At 30.3% G+C, this 17,641-nt stretch overlaps 2 protein-coding genes across 4 annotated transcripts; both read left to right on the forward strand.

The window, feature by feature from the left end:
* The first annotated feature begins 797 nt into the window (after window positions 1–797).
* On the forward strand, window positions 798–10,600 carry LOC145941520 (uncharacterized). Its single transcript, XM_083047630.1, has 16 exons — window positions 798–2,229; window positions 2,612–2,738; window positions 2,838–2,981; window positions 3,094–3,221; window positions 3,285–3,425; window positions 3,641–3,926; window positions 4,178–4,333; window positions 4,401–4,592; window positions 4,695–4,857; window positions 5,139–5,151; window positions 7,497–7,767; window positions 8,081–8,328; window positions 8,477–8,747; window positions 8,842–9,069; window positions 9,441–9,635; window positions 9,754–10,600. Exons 1-16 carry the CDS (start codon window positions 2,143–2,145, stop codon window positions 9,927–9,929), a joined length of 2,826 nt encoding a protein of 941 aa, XP_082903756.1. The 5' UTR covers window positions 798–2,142; the 3' UTR covers window positions 9,930–10,600.
* Window positions 10,601–10,883: 283 nt separating this feature from the next.
* On the forward strand, window positions 10,884–17,287 carry LOC145941548 (uncharacterized). 3 transcript variants are annotated; one of them, XM_083047684.1, is made up of 12 exons: window positions 10,884–11,349; window positions 11,436–11,534; window positions 11,715–11,901; window positions 12,070–12,340; window positions 13,873–14,036; window positions 14,589–14,736; window positions 14,813–14,989; window positions 15,095–15,199; window positions 15,443–15,641; window positions 16,195–16,520; window positions 16,646–16,837; window positions 17,080–17,287. In XM_083047684.1, exons 3-12 carry the CDS (start codon window positions 11,833–11,835, stop codon window positions 17,229–17,231), a joined length of 1,803 nt encoding a protein of 600 aa, XP_082903810.1. In that variant the 5' UTR covers window positions 10,884–11,349; window positions 11,436–11,534; window positions 11,715–11,832; the 3' UTR covers window positions 17,232–17,287. The 3 variants fall into 3 exon arrangements, with proteins under 3 accessions (XP_082903810.1, XP_082903811.1, XP_082903812.1); XM_083047685.1 differs by lacking the exon at window positions 11,436–11,534; XM_083047686.1 differs by having other exon boundaries at window positions 10,887–11,534; window positions 12,290–12,340.
* Window positions 17,288–17,641: the final 354 nt, after the last annotated feature.

Raw genomic sequence — 17,641 nt, forward strand, 5'->3', positions numbered from 1 at the left:
TCTATTCATCATTGATTGATTAATAAAAATTGATACTATTGCTAATGCAATTATCCAGTAAAATTTTGCATTTTACTGTGCAGTAATACTTTAAATAATTGGCAACAATTAAAAGAAAAATAACAATGAATGTCGATATTTTCAAGTAATTGACTGTACATGTCTTTTAAAAATTTAATTTCAGTTAATTAAGTTTAATATATAATTAAGATTAATTTTTACGTTTATAGAAATATCATTATAACAATGAATTATAGAGAAAAATTATATTCTTCTTGTAGAAAGAAGAACTAAACCTGGACAATGTTTACCATATATACATCTATCTTTCGTAGTTACATAAGTTAAGGCGTTGTTTATATTATATAAATAAATATTATAATATCAATGTAATTATATCTACTTTACATAAATTATAAAAATTACAGTGTAGATGTAGATTTACGCACACTTCAATTCTTTAATATTATTGGTATATCAATAATATTAAAGAATTCTTGCAATTTATTATAATCAAAATTCTATTATTAAATAAGTATATATTGCACATATATAATTCAATATAATATAATATATATAATAATATGTAATATATAAATTATCTTTACATTACATCATTATATGTATTATACATTATACCTACATACATTATGTAAACTTTATTATAATTATTAATGAGTATATTGATAAAAATAATTTTTGTATATAAGCCTAATTTATATTTATCTCGTGAGTGTTATCTATATTATAATGTACATATATATAATATGGATACCGATAAAACGGTTATCCGACGAAGGTCGGCCAGTGTTGCAATAAGTGACTTGTGTGTGACCAGTAGATACGCGCATTAACAATTGACGACTTGCCAACTATATCAAGTCGTGTTCAGTCACATTTATGTTGGCAAACCACAAAGATCTTTGCATTATTAACCAAGAAAAAGTGAACAGTGAGAAATATATAAGTGGCACAAGAGATGACGTAATTGTGAAACAATCGATAATAAAATAAAAGTTTTACAATATAAAAATGTAAGTTCTAACTTATATTAAATATACTTATAATTTTACAATGGTGGTGAAATTAATCGTTACAAAAAGTATACGTAAAGCAAAATACATCAGAAGTGAGGCAAAATGACATAATTGTGTGAAACAATCGATATTACGTGGCCAAAGATATATTTTATCTCTCATACGTATTGTACGTACATATATAATAATACAGTATAATTCTTATAGAAGGATTGAATAAAAAATTATGACGAAAGCAAATATTTCTTACATAACATAATATGTAGATAATTATTTGTAAAAATTAGAACTAAAATAATTATGATTTGCGAATAATTATATATATACATATAACGTTATTTATTCGACTAAATTTATCAATGCTCTGTAAATACATTATAATCGTAGATGTTCTTATATGGGTATGTGTTATCTTTTTAATATAGATAATATTGAAAGAGATATAGAGTATATATACATATATATCACATTGTGCATACTCTAGATATGATTAAAGATAAGATATTTAGAAAATCACAGAAAAAAAAGTTCACGTAATTTTCCGTCGACATTCCAAACGTGCATATGATATGCAATAGATATTTTTTGCGTTCACTATGTTCGCCGAATTCAATTGCAATCGATTGTGTCTTGCATGTTATGTAAATAAATGTAATGTAATCTTTTTCTTTGCGTAATACATATGTATTATGCATAAGATTATTGTTGCTTCAAGACATCGATCGTACATGCTATGTCCATCCACTCAAAATTTTCCATAGGTATTTAATATTTTATTATGGATTTGTATAAAATTTTCCATAATATATTTAGTTGTCCAGTGTGCTCTTTTATATAAGCAAGAGTGGAACCAAGTGAAGAATTAAATTGCTGACATCGTGACCAACGATATTAGTCAGTCAGAAACAAAAGAAGTATAATAGTGTTGCAAACGTATTTGATTGGTCGTCAGCGAGTACTATTTAAAACCAATCAAAAAAACGCTCGAGCAACTTGAAGGAAATCATTGACAGACCAACGTAGCTCTCTCAGTATATGGATGCAGTGCCCTTCAACATCAGTGTTAATTTATATAAAACCACATTAAAAACAATTCGCTTGGAAAATGACAGATAGTACAAAAAAAGATGCTAAGAAATCTCCGGATGGAGGCTGGGGCTGGTTCGTTTGCCTTGGAAGCAGTCTAATTACGGTAAATTCTAGCAGAGTTATTATCACATTCTAGTGCCAAAGTCATTTATTTACATTTTAATAAAAATATAATAGAAAAAAATTAATATAAAGACTAAAAAAATTTATTATTAGAGATAAAGATAATATTATACAATACAATAATAAAAAGTTGAAATATTTTCTCATAAAATAAAATCGTAATTATTATATATTATTAGAAAATTTTTTTTATTTATATAAAAATTATTATTATCTTTTCTATTTTTATTTCGTCACATTATTGCATGATTATGCAGATTAATGTATTATTATATACATTTATTGATATTAATCCAATTTGAAAATTTTTTCATCTTATATTATATATTATTGATAATACATATGAAATGCATAAACTGCAGCTTTCTTTGCGCTCTTTGGATCCATCTTTCGGGCTACTTTTCAAAGATTTACTGGAGGAATTCGATGTAGACTCCACAGGAACGTCTGTTATAATGAGCGTTTTAGATGCTATAGTCAATTTCTCAGGTAAATGCGACTTTTTCGCAATATCAAATCAAAAATTTTAGAAATTTACAAAAGAGAGACTATATTTATTTATTGAAGTATTTGTTAATAAATTTGTAGGTTTTCTAGTTGGGCCATTATTAAAAAAATATTCTTACCGACAAGTCGCATTCTTTGGATCTTTACTCAGCTGCAGTGGTTTAATACTTACATCAAGGGCTAATAGCATACTCTATATTATTTGCACCTACAGCATCTTAGGAGGTATAAAATAATTATTATAAATTATATAGTTTTGCATACAGTTTTTCTAATTAATAATTACATATTTCAAAAATATTTCGACATATATTTTTTTAATTATTATTAATTTTAGGCCTGGGTACTGGCCTTGCGATAGCTTGTTCCTTCGTCGCGCTGAACACGTATTTCGACAAAAAGCGTGGTCAGGCCGTTGGGTTTTCCATGGCAGGAACTGCGTTGGGAATGATGCTCGTACCGCTGGTAAGAAATATATTTGAAGGAAAAAATAAATCTCTCTCATAATCACAATGATACATTGTACAGCTAATACACATGCTGCTGGAATTGTATGGATTTCGTGGCACAATACTTATCATGGGAGGATGGGCGTTGCATGCTGTAGTGGGATCATGTTTATTACGTCCATTTGAAGAAGAATCGTTATCACTGCCACAACCAGTTGAAGTAATTATTCCTATCTAAAAAATAATAAATGATATTTAAGCGACAAACACATTTATTGTCAAAATAACTTGTAATTTATATCGCAAATTTTTATGTTAAATTACTCACAAAGAAAATAATTTAAAAATTTATTTATGTAATATATGAACAATATTACTAATGTCATATAAATAGTAATATGTATAATAATATGTGCATATAAAATTCTTCTTCAGAAAAAGACTGATAAAGAACGAGAAAGCGAGGTTTTATTAATGAAAACGAATCCTAGTAGTTCACGAAGGATGTCAAACGGATCAATTTGGATCGAGGATCGAAAGGCGGAAAATGACTCGAAACTCTCAACTAAAAATGAATCATTCATGAAGAAAATAAAAGCAACCTTTGACTTGGATCTTCTCAAGAATCCCACATACTTAAACGTCAGTCTAGGTTGCAGTCTCTTTTACGTAGCCGAATCAAATTTTAAATTAATGATGCCTTTCTTCCTCTTGGATATCGGTGAGTTTAATTGCAAATCGTAATCAGTGTACCGTAGCAAAGGATGTCTATTATTTTTCGTTGATGAATAAAATCTTTATGTGTTACAAACACATAAAGATATCGAAATTACAAGTTATTTGCACAAATCTATGTCAATGCCATATAGAAACAATATTGTAGGGAGTTCGATGATCGAAAAAATAAACATCCTCTCTACGGCACTGCTCGGGAATTACATAGATTGCTCGTAGGAACTTGACGATCGACAGGAATGACGAAAGCGGAGGTCGCCTTTTGCCTATCCCTGACTGCATTCGTTGACATCCTCGCCAGGCTGCTGTTGCCGACGATTTTCGACAAGTTCGGCTGGAAGAAGCGCATGATCTTTTGGGTCTCCTGCCTCTTCGTTGGAAGCGCACGATCCGGTAATTCTTCCGTTAGAGTTGTGAAAAATAAACACAAGAAAATATAAAATTTGTTTATTAAACACAGTATTGGCAGAACAAACGGCAAGGATACCATTGATCACCATGTTTGTGATAGCGGGTTTCTTGCGCGGCGCTACATTGGTGAATTTGAATCTCTGCATATCAGAATGTTGTACTTTGAAGAAGCTACCGAGTGCATTTGGAATATTTATGGTGCTTAAAGGCTTGTGCGTGGTCATTATAAGTCCTTTAATCGGTACGTTGATATTATATAAAGTGTAACATTATTTATTTATTTTTTGTGCCTATTTAAATGACATTAAGCTCTAACTTTATTATCTATTTTTTCTTGAAAAAGGATACGTCAGAGATGTTAGTGACAGTTACAAGGTCTGCATCCACATAATGACTGCCATGATACTTGTTACATTTATTATGTGGAGCGTTGAATTTTTATACATCGTCTTTCGCCAACGACGACTTAATATAGCTAAACAATTACAAATGCATATAATTGAGTAGTAATTTAGATTTAATAGTAATTGCGTGCAGGATAATCTTGTGTATTTTTAATAAGTATTTTAACGCAATTAAAAGAATAAGAATATTAATTAAATAAATTAATCTTTAAATTAAAAAATTAATTATGTATTCCTTTAATTGAATAAAATTTTTATATTTACGCTATTATTTACTTTTAAAAAGAAATAATTCTCATGCATTAAAATAATCAAATAAAAAATACCTCTGTGACGACTTCATAATTTGTAATCTCACACTCATGATATCATCTTATCTACAGTCAACGCTACGTTGTATTTTTGTAGGTGCAACGAACCCGTTTCTCGTATTATTTTTACCCAAAAGCAAAACTAGGAAGTTTTCCTTGTCAAACTGTTTATTGTTTCACAAGTAAAATGTCTGTTTGTGCTGTTTCTTTTACGAGACTTTAAATTGATAAAAGAAATCTCAAATAAAAAAGATGATTTGCGTGCATAATAACTCCACATACAATATATACAATATCAACATTTATTTGTATACATCTGCTTATTTGTTTTTATTAAAATTTAATTTTTATATAAAATTGCGAATTTATTAAAGCGCGATAAAATCCTGATAATGTAACACCACGTACCTCACTCGTGTCATTGTACTTATACGCTAGATAATAAGGTTGATTAATTTGCGTCCACAATGTGTGCAAAGAATTGATTGATATATAAATACACTGACAATGAGTGCAACACCGTGCGCCTGCATTCGCACTCTTGAACAAAGACGCTGTTACCGCTTGTTACGAACGATCAACGTTCGGATTGAGTTGCAGAGCCGGTTTTTATCGCTCACGCTCTTCCTCGAGCCAGTCTCGGAGCGTCCGTTGCTCGTGTCAGAACACATATTCCCAGCTTTCACGTGTGCAGAACAACCATATCGCCTTAAGAATGTGCATTTTAAACATGTGTTCGGCATTTAAATGGATTAAAAAATAAACGCGTGTGAGAATCTTGCTCGCGTCCGAAATCGATATCTGTATACGTGATTTTAAAAAATTTTAATTTTATTTAATTAAATTATAATTATTTAATTATATAATTTTTTTGATAATGTCAAAATTTATCAATGCAAACTCGACGAACATCTCTTGGCCGAAATATCTTCACTAAATATGTTTACTTGATCGCCAAGCAAAGCAGTTTGCGAAAGAGAACAAAAACACCTGAGTCATTAGTACAGATAAAAAAAAGTTAAAATGCTTTGAGGAAGACAAAGAAATGAAACATATTATTACGCGTAATTATTACTGCGTCATTTAAGTAATAAGTTATCAAATTAACAATATTAAATATGAAGGATATATGTATTTTTACCCGATTATTTTGAATACATTATTATAATTATTATTTAAATAAAAGAAATAAAAACATAATAAATGTAATATATACAAAAAAATCAATATTATTAACAACATATTAAAAATTTTAAGAAATTGTTAAAAGTTATATGTAAAAAAATATATATATATATATAATTATTATAGAATTATTTCGATTTAAAATTAGAAACAAATATTTACAACTTTGACAATTTATGAAAGTTGCTATCTTTCATCATTATAAGTACATTCGCATTTTCTAGAGTCAATTGAGTCAAATGAAGACGAATTGCTCGTTTTCATTGCTACTTTAATACCACTTTATTAATCGTATACACTACGTCGAATTAGTATTTTATATTACACGCACATATACTATATATATATATATATATATATATATATATATATATCTTTCTTTTTTATAGATTATATATTACTTAACTAATATTTTATTTAATTTACAAATATATTTTATTGTAATAATTCATCAATCTTTTAATATCAAATATGTACAAAGTTTTTTTGATCACAAAACTCGATAACATCTGTCTTAAAAAAATATCAATTATGTAATAAACAATTAAATATGAATACTTTAATGAGCTCACCGTAAATATAAATGCATAACATAATTGGAAGTTAAATTCAAGTGAAACAAATCTTATCTCATAGCCTGCAGAGAGACATCGTAATCTTATCAGACACTTGGCCAATCTGAATTTAAAATCGTACGTCGTATTAGAGGGTGATTAAGTCTACAGTTTACCAAAAGTACGAGCGCGGAGTACAACAGAAAATTTCTAGAAATCGCATAACTCTCATGAAGCACTTGTAGAAGAGAGTGATCGATACGATTGATAGGATGGCACGTGACAAAACAGATCGAGGCTGGGCATGGGTGATCGTTGTCGGCGTGACTGTTATCAATGTAAGCCAGTTTTTCTTTTATGATTGCTATAATTCAAAGCGACTAATTCCTTATTGACATAAAACGTTCTAGCCTTCCTGCGATTTTTATTTTGATTAAAAATTATCTCGTCAATTTAAACTTTCTTTCTCTTTCTTATTCTAATAAAAAATTGCATGTAAAAAATTTATTTAAAAAAATATATATTTAAAAAGATTATAATATATTTTTTTTAAATTTATTTCAAAATTAGATTTTAAGACAATAACAATCTATCGATATTTGCGGTACTTATGGTAATATCTTGTGCCATTATATTGAATATTATAAAGTTTTGACAATAATTTTTGCAAAACTGATTGCAATTTTATCAGTTAGCCGTGCTGCCAATGCAGCAATGTTTCGGCCTTATCTTCGCGGAGCGTTTCATGACTCTCGGTATCGCTGCGACGCAAACAAGCTTGATTCTTCATCTTAATGGAACAATAACATGCAGTCTAGGCCTGATAAGCGGTCCAATGATGAAGAGATTCGCCTTTCGTCAGGTCGCATATTTCGGCAGCCTGACGGTCGTCCTTGGAATCTGTGCTACCGCTTCCGCGGTATCTCTTCCGACTCTTATTATCACTTATTGCGTTATTATCGGTAAGTAACTTTGTGTTACAAAATAATTACTAGAATCAGATAATGTGCTTAATCATTTGTACTAAATGCCACGGAAATTTCTGCTCTCTTTCTCTCTCTTTCTTTCTCGAGTGTTCAGAGGTACTCAAATAAGAACGACAACACAATCGTCATCTGAGCTCCAGGGAATAATTATATAATTACATTCGCGAAATTACAATATCGCCAAAACTTATAATCGAATTTAATCGAGATTCTCATATAATTGGCTACATTATTATACTGTCAATCGAGTAATAATATTAATTATTAAGCGCTATATATTTTTTGACAGGTATCGGACAAGGAATCATTTTTCCAGCGACAACCTTAGCTCTGAACACGTATTTCCGCAAGAAGCGCAATGTAGCTATGGGTTTTTCGATTACAATGACCGGTTTGGGTCCAATCTTGATGCCTCTCTTGATAGATGTACTTCTCGAGAATTATGCCACGACCGGCACTCTCTTGATCCTTGCTGGAATTGCCGCACACTCTTTCATCGGTGCATCATTATTAAGAGCGTTTAGAAAGCAGAAAGAGGTGGGTTGAAGGTATGCGAGAAAAAGCATAATCTTATATTGAGATTCTCTCCATTCTCTATTTTTTTATATATTTCAGTCATCAAATTGTATATCACATCAACAATATAAAAAATAGAGCATATTTGGAAGGCTTCTCCCATTTTTAGCAAATTATTCTGGTAGATAAAACTACTGATATATTGAAGGAAGAAAAGAGTTCGAGAAAAACAGAGGCTTCATGTACTGAGAACGAGGCGAACTTACAATGTCGATTATTAGATGAGGAGGATGCCGGAAAGGAGAGACAATCGAATCATCATCTGGAGAACAGTAAAACGAAAGGAAATGAAAATAGAAAAACTTCGTTTCTCAAAAGAATCGCCACGAATTTGGATCTCGATCTTCTTCATGACAATTGTTATATAGCCATAGTATTAGGTAGATCGCTTAGAACTCACAAGAGTTTTATAGAGCAAAATTATTAGAATTTTGAGATACATGTATTACACGCACGTATACATTTGAAAAATAGGTATGAGTGTCTCGTTGGTGGCGGAAACGAATTTCAACGCGATGATACCTTTCGTCCTGGCCGAATTGGCGAGCCTCGACAGAACATCGATAGCTACGGTGATGTCGATCCAGGCTGCCGCGGATATCGCAGGACGACTCTGTGTGCCACTGATGGCGCAAAAAGCCGGCTGGACGTGCAGGAGCCTTTACGTGATATCCCTGCTGGGATCGATCCTAGGAAGGACTAGTACGTACCGCCACATAAAGTATACGAACACGAGGAATCTCTTCACGATTCTTGGGGTGGGTTGATAGCTGGCTAAACATAATAATTGATACGATCCGCGCGAATCATTAATTATATAATATATTTATAAATTATCAAACGACGGCTTTCGGTGAAAATCTAACATTCTTTATATACTACTACATTTTTTAATATTACAGCATAATTATGACATATATACTGATATATGTATATGATACGTCTATATATTATAATCTTAATATTCAAATTATTATATGTCTATTTGAATCAATACGCGCATCAATATTCTCATTCTCAGTGTTTTATGTACATTTTTTGTAAAATCAATGCTCATGTTAGTTTCTTGACAGTTCTATCGACGTGGGGTAATTCTTACGTCATCGTGATTGGAGTATCCCTGATTGTCGGATTGGCAAAGGGAACCAAAGCTGTCTTTCAAGCTCTAATTATTCCCGATTACGTACCATTGGAGAGACTGCCGTCTGCATCCGGAATTCAGATGGTCTGTAATGGCATCCTCTCTATTAGCGTGGGACCAATTATCGGTAAAGAAAGATTCTAAATGTTCAATTTTTTCGAGTGTTTAATTTAAATTTTAGTAGTATATAAAACAAAACAATGTCAAATTAGTGTTCTATTTTAATTGTAATTAAATACTTTTAGGTTTAGTGCATGATTTAACGAACAGTTACGTTGGTGCGCTATATTTTACATCTCTTCTCAGCTTATCCTGTGTCTTCTTGTGGTCCATAAGTGGACTTTGGACTCCTGGTAAGAATATTTTAAGATTGAATCAACAAAGTCCAGAAGAACAAGAAAATTCTCATCAAAATGTTTAATTAAAATTAATTTGATAATGGCTTAGCATTTTCGACTTATGACTGAAAGTTTTGTATAAAAATAATATAAAAAATTTATAAGTACGTGTTCGTATACTACGTATAAAATATTGTATGTGATATAATTTAATAATGTATATGTTAAAAGGTATTTAATTTTATGATTTTACAAAATTTCTGGCACTTGTACGGAATTACAAATTTTATTGATAAATGGTTCAGAAATGCAATCGTTTCCTTTCGCGTACAATCATCAATGATTTTATAAAAATATCGATCACTTTTATTATAACACATACAATATGTCGCATATAAGCAAAATGTTTAATGTATTCGATGACCAAAGATAGTTCCGTTTTAAATAATAATTCGTACGATTCTTTAATATAAGATGAAATAATTATGTATAAATCTTTACGTGTGCATTGATTACTCTTATCAATGAATAACAACTCGACACACATAACAAAGGTTCGCTTATGCAATTATGAGCATTACAATATAAATATGTATCCATACGTATATATACTTGCGCATTTTCAAATACATAAATAACTCATCACATTCAATCGCATATCATCCACAATTCTTCTACTCTAATCTTCAACTTCTTTATCTTCTTTTTTACTCTTCTTACAAAACTGATAGAGCAATCTGAAAACTTAATTATTATTGCTGCGTACATTTAAAGTTAACAAATTTTTTATCAATATGTATTTTTATATTTAAATATACACTAATAAAATATATTGTATAATCTTTAATCATAATTTAATTATATTACGTAATAATAAAAAGTATATAAAATTGTTTTATTCTATGTTAAGACGTCTTTCTTGTAGAAGTTTTGCTAGAATATTTTACAATTACTAATTCATAAAGCAATGATCAAATAAATAATAAATATACATTACACTTCTATCAATCATATTTGAGTTGCACTTATGTGATAATAGATCTTATGTGATAATAGATCTTATGTATGACATTGACATTTCCAAATGATCTATCTGATGAAAGATATTCTCTGTACTTTGATAATGTATTGAACGCTCATAGATTGCGATTAGATTACTCTTTGGAACCTTTTTTTTCATTCGCGAAAATGTGCGTCAACGGCAGTGCAGCTTTTATCATAACGCAAGACACACCATGTGATCGGACTAGAGAAATATATATTGTGATATTTACGTAGCTCCGCGTATTACATTATTCTGTGTATCAGTGTTGAACCAATTAAATCTGCGCTTCAATTTATAAAGGAAGAAAAATACTAAATCTTAACACAGTTACTTAAATTGTATAACATTTTGTAACGTACTGCAATCTTTTCTGTGTGTTATAAATATTGAAATTGTAGATATTACACACTTGACTGTAAACTTTCAGCGGGAATAATATTATATAATATTAGCGAGTGGTATGTAAAAAGTTTATTTACTTATCGTGAGTAAAATAAGATCAATTCTGACACGTCCTCACATCATATTCGAATGACACATGTAGATAAAATCGATCAACAAGCAACTAAGACTGCAAAATCGCAAGTCACGATTATGATATAAAATACTGTCATAATATGATTAATTAATTCATTGCAAGAAAGTACGTAAATTTAATGTATTACTTAATATGTTGTAAGCAATTGTCTTAAATAAAAACTCTGTAGAACAATTAATAATTATTAAATATTAAATAAATAATATTAATAAATATTAAATATTAAAAAAATATATCTAAGAAAAATATTAAATATAATACTTATTTAATAAAGTAAATTTTTAGTGTTCTCTACATGTTCTCTTCCCATTATTCTTTGGATGATTAATATTATATTAAATATAATATTAATATTATATTAAATTTGCTGCAAAACTTTCCGTATAATTTAAATATAAATAAAATGTCTACAAAAGTGCCACCGAATGGAGGATGGGGATGGGTCATTGTCTTGGCAAATGCATTAAATGGCGTAAGTTATAATGCACATTTTTTAATACATCGAGAATATAATATAAATATAACAAAAAAATAATAACACGACAAAAAAACTATAACTATAACTTTATCACAAGCCAAAATTAGCTCTTCCCCCAGAATCGAAACAAAGATTAAATAAAATCAAATAAAAATTTCATAGATATCAACCATTCCGATTATACAAGTATTCGGATTGATATTCAAAGACTCATTTGCCGAACTTAATCTGAATGCGACAGATACGTTAGTTATAATCAATGTAAATTTGGCATTTGGTATGATATTCGGCATGATTAATGGGGCTCTTTTGAAAACTTTTGGATACAAAAAAGTAGCGATAACTGGAAGTACAATATTCACAATTGGAATAATGTCGACAGCGTTCGCCAAAACCTTTTCTCTCATCATTATTTGCTATGGAATATTAACATGTAAGTAAAACAAAGTTTATCGATGAGCACATTATTAATAATATCTGTATTTTATATATATATATATATATATATATATATATATATATATATATATTTTCTTTATTTTCTCATTTCGTTTAATCTAATATAATCGAATATAATTACATGCGCAAAGCAAAGTTATATTATTCTTTGATAATAAAAATCTTCAAAATTGCAACGCATGCATAAAAATTATTATTGCAATAAATGCATAAAAATATATTGATTAATTATGTAATGCATAAAAATTTAATATTTAAATCTTTAACAGAGAACAGAAAAATAGAATTTTCTATAAGAATCTTTTGATCAAAATATCTGCGCTTCCATTAGATTCGCGTGTCTAACCGCGTCTATACACATCCACCACGCTGCGTCTCGCGTGAAACTGCGTGAGACTCGACTGACCGCAAGACGCAAGACGCTGAGAGAGCGAGCAGCGGTGTCCGTGTCGCCATCTGACGGCGATACCTAACTTCACAGTCAAGAATGAACCGGACCCAGCGAAAACATCTCTCTCTTTCTATCCTTTCTATTAGACTCGAGCGTCCCACACGTCCCACACGCTGCACGTCTCTCGTGAGACTGATCCCCACCACCGACCGCAAAACTGCGCAGCGGTGTCGCCAACTAATGGCAAAACTCAACTTCACAGCCAAGAATGAACCGGACCCGACGAAAACATCTCTCTCTTTCTACCCCTTCCATTAGAGTAGCGCATCCCACACGTCCGTCACACCGCGCGTCTCGCGCGAAACTGATTCTCGTGCGAGATATCGCGATTGCGAGACTGATGATCAGTCTCGCGCGAGCCGTGCAGCGTGGCGAGCGTATGCAGATGCGCGATCTAATGCAGAATTCACACCGCGTCCGATGTCCGACGTACGACATCCGATATCCAATAAGAAAATTTGATTTCTAGAGTCTCTAGCAGAGTCTCTAGAAATTAAATTTTCTTATTGGATATCGGATGTCGGATATCGAACGCGGTGTGAATCCTGCATAATGAAAGCGTAGGTATTTGAATCAAAAGATTCTTGTAGAAAATTCTATTTTTTTGTTCGCATTTTCTGTTAAAGATTTAAATACCTATTGAAGTTTTATACATTGCATAATTAATTAATATATTTTGTTATGCATTGATTGTATGAATTTTTATGCATACGTTGCAATTGTTAAGATTTTATTATCAAAGAATAATATATAACTTCTCTTCGTGCGCGTAATTATATTAGGTTAGATTAAACGAAAAGAGAAAAAATATATATACATATATTTTATATACATATATTATATGTATATAAAATGCTTCTATAAATCGCTTTTGAAGCCAATAATTGTAAAAAAAATTATTTTTACATTATGTGGCAAACCATTCAAATATAAACTATTATTAAAATTAATTTTAAATTTGAATTTTAAGTCAAACATCAAAGTTTTCAAGTTTCTTGGGCGTGTGTATCTGTGCTTAGAATGAATTATCTCTTGTCTGTACTCTTTTTGCATAGCTATTGGTCTGGGTATGTCGATGTCTGCATTTTCTCTGGCGGTTAATTCTTACTTCACTACAAGGCGAAATCGAGCTATGGGCTTGGCGATAACCATCATCGGGATAGGTCCGATTCTTATGCCTCAAATAGCATCCTTCTTACTGACATTCTACGGTATACAGGTATTTCAAATATTATGTCTTGCTAAAAGAATATTTAACAGATCCAAATATCCTTTCTTAATATTTTCTTGATTCTGTCGAGGGATAGGAGAATCGGAATTGACAAAGTTAACACTGCCGAGCAGGAAGAGATATGTGTATTTATGTTCGCTTCGATAAGGCATCTCGTCCGACGCGATCCCTCTTGCGTTGAATTATATACCGATCATAAAATACAACGGCAATTGCTTATCGATGTGGGTCGGCATGGATTGTTTATTTTCTCCCTAGTTATATCATCTATAATTAATGTTAATATTATCTATAGTTAATGTTAAAGTAACGCAATCTTCTAGACACAAGCAGAAATTTTGTGTATCTCTCGATCTGTAATGTAAAATCTTATAACAAACTATTTAATGAAATCTATTTCTCCAATTCCCAACCGCGATTTATCGAGGTGTACAAATTACAATTATAATTATTATTGATGAATAATTACGGAAACGTTTATTATAAACCGCGTATTGAAAATATGTATATATGTAGTTTAAGAAATGTAATATTAAACAGGAAACCGTCTTGATACTTGGCGCTTACAGTCTTCATTCGATAATAGGCGGATTGTTACTACAACCGATTAAATGGCATTTGAAAAGCGTACCCATATGCTTAGAGACAATTGCCGAAAGCCAAAAAATTTTGAACAATAACGAAGGAGGTATTCACTTGTTAATTTAAAATATTCCGATACTCGAAATTCTCTTTTGTGTATAATAATTTGTGATTATTTACAGATACATCGACCCATAACGCGGAAGATGAAACTAATGTACATTCTTCGAGACTGACATTAAACAATTATCAGAGAAAAAGGAAAACGACTATATCAAGTATCGATCACGATGTCGAAGTTGGAAGCATTTACGGATTTGATACGCCTTTACCTCGACAAATTTCTATAGACAGAACAAGTATGTAATCTGATATATATATAATTTAAACTTTTTAATTATTAATTCATTAAAAAATTATACAGAATTAAATAGATAAATATTATCGTATCACATTTCTTTTAGTGTATGATTCAAATTATGACACCGAAACATCGATAATGAAAGGAGCGTCAATGACGAATTTAGATGATAACCGCAAATACTTAAAATATTCATTGTGGAATTCAGGTAAATATGTATTAGGTATTATATAGCATATTCATTAAAATTTTTGTGATTTCTTGGAAACATGATAGATAACAAGTGAAATAACAAATTCAGATCTGTAACTAGATATTACAAAAAAGTTTGACATATAGAGTGCATTAATCAGATAAAATATCAATTAAGCGTGATATATATAATGTTGTATCCGCAATTCGAGAAAATGCATTTTGTATTTTAGCATTATTTTATATACTTTTTTTATAGCAAAAAGTGTGGAAAGTATAAACCTCGGTAGTAGCATAAAGATTTTTGATGAACCTGCACCGATAACGAAAAAATTGACTTTCATCGATAATGGAGTAAGTAAAAGTAATGGTGTAAACCAGAACATTGTGGAAAAGAATTCGTTGTTAGAAAGAGAAACTGATAACTCTTCGATCGAGGAAAATTACGACAAAGACAAGTAAGTACAAAAATATATATTTTTTATTAATATATGTGCATGTGTGTATGTGTTGAGAATATAATATAAATATTAAATAACATAACATTATTTTAGTAAAGTTTATAACATTCTTAAATTAAAAATTTGAAATTTGTCAAACCGATTTCAAAAAATATATGTATATAAGACAATAAAATTATGTTTAAGTATTTAAGATAATAATAAAAAACCTCAAACAAATTTTTATATAATTTACACTATATTATATTTAATAGAGATTAACATCATATAGATAAAAATTACTATTGCATTCCTTAGAATATCTTGCATTAGGAAGAAAATAATTTAATAATAGTCAAGATTGTGTTTATATTATTAAGAAATATTTAATTCAAGAAATGCTACAAACTTTAATAAAATATTTTATTTCTTTTCATTTTATTAATATAAATTCTATTAATATAAATATATAAAATTACAATATATAAAAATTATAACTTTATGACCACAAGAAACTTAATAAAATATCTTATTTTAAAGTATAACAAGTGATGTAATAATTGCATTGCAGTCATAGAGATGAATCCGCCATCTGCCGAATTTTGCATCGAGTGGTTAATCTTTACGATTTTGATCTTCTGCGCGATCCTATTTACGTAAACATTATGTTAGGGATGTCGATAGCGATCTTCGCGGAGATAAACTTTTCCATGTTGACGCCGTTCATTCTCGCCGATATGGGAATGACAACGGCAAAAATTGCCAACGTAATGAGCGTCATCGCAATAGTCGATCTCCTTGGCAGAGGTGTATCACCGTTCCTGGGAGAATGGCTACGTCAGCCACCTAGAAAGATGTATATGCTCAGCTTATTTCTTCTGATAATTAGCAGAACAAGTAACGTATATTTATTATTCTCTATCAAGTTTTAATTTGAAGAAAAAATGATAAAATTAAAAAATAAAAATTATACAATACATATAATAGCAACAAATTTATCTCTACTTATATTTTCGATGCAGCACTCATCTTTATAAATAGCTTCACTTCGGTACTAATCGTTGCGATCGGTTTGGGAATGGCGAAAGGAATTCGCTCGGTGTATATGACCTTAGTGGTACCCAGTTATGTTCCCATCCAAAAGTTACCCGGCGCTTCGGGGATGCAGATGTTGACTAACGGACTGATCCTTATTTGCGCTGGTCCTATGCTAGGTACTACAGTAGTATAATTTTACTTAAAAAGATTTATTATCTCATTATTAAATTCTCAATTATATCCTCATTGAATAAAATTCTCCTTTTTTATGCATATATAATTGATATAATTGATATAAAATATTATATGCCGAAAAAAAGAGAAAAGGAGAGAGAGAAAATTAAATAGAATTAAATAAATTTATATAAAGAATATATGTAAAGAATTTATATATATAAAGAATTGATTTTTGTTATAGGTTTAATACGAGATAATACGGGAAATTATACAATTTGTATTATACTGATTAATATTGTGACCGCCATTACAATATTTATTTGGACAATAGAGATGTTACTTGTACGAAGGAAGTCTGCACGGCGGAAATCAAAATTGCCTGAAACATCTTAATATACGATTATGTACAAAATAATTTTATTTTTTTAAATAAATTATTTTCAACAATATATCTACGTTGTAAAATAAATTCCAAGCTCGGTAAAGAAAATGATTAATAAAAATATGTAGCTATAAAATCAAATATATTTTTATTAAAAATTCTTACCCGTTTCTCGAACGGCGTATTAAACTTCGCAATTAAGGTCGTGTCCTTGTTGTCGACACCATTTAGAAATGAATCCAATTAGAGCACTAACTCCTCTCGAGACGACTAGAGTCTTTAAAGACAGACAACTGTAGACAATGGAACATCTTTCCCATTATTTTCCGGCGGGAATTCTCATGTCTCGCGACGTGTGATCTTCCTGAAGAGATCTGAAAAGGAAGTTCGAAGGTCAATGAAATGTAGATAATGTTGCATC

This window comes from Prenolepis imparis, unplaced genomic scaffold, assembly GCF_030444845.1.
Source record: "Prenolepis imparis isolate NDT839.2.m4 unplaced genomic scaffold, iyPreImpa1.0 SCAF_10, whole genome shotgun sequence".
Taxonomy (NCBI): domain Eukaryota; kingdom Metazoa; phylum Arthropoda; class Insecta; order Hymenoptera; family Formicidae; genus Prenolepis; species Prenolepis imparis.

Excerpts from the sequence above, each read along its gene's own strand:
- LOC145941520 (XM_083047630.1), top strand. The coding sequence starts at position 2,143 with ATGACAGATAGTACAAAAAAAGATGCTAAGAAATCTCCGGATGGAGGC. Across the intron at positions 2,230-2,611 it reads TTGGAAGCAGTCTAATTACG|CTTTCTTTGCGCTCTTTGGA; the intron begins GTAAATTCTAGC and ends CATAAACTGCAG. Across the intron at positions 3,426-3,640 it reads CACTGCCACAACCAGTTGAA|AAAAAGACTGATAAAGAACG; the intron begins GTAATTATTCCT and ends ATTCTTCTTCAG.
- LOC145941548 (XM_083047684.1), top strand. The coding sequence starts at position 11,833 with ATGTCTACAAAAGTGCCACCGAATGGAGGATGGGGATGGGTCATTGTC. Across the intron at positions 11,902-12,069 it reads TGGCAAATGCATTAAATGGC|ATATCAACCATTCCGATTAT; the intron begins GTAAGTTATAAT and ends AAAATTTCATAG. Across the intron at positions 14,037-14,588 it reads TGACATTCTACGGTATACAG|GAAACCGTCTTGATACTTGG; the intron begins GTATTTCAAATA and ends AATATTAAACAG.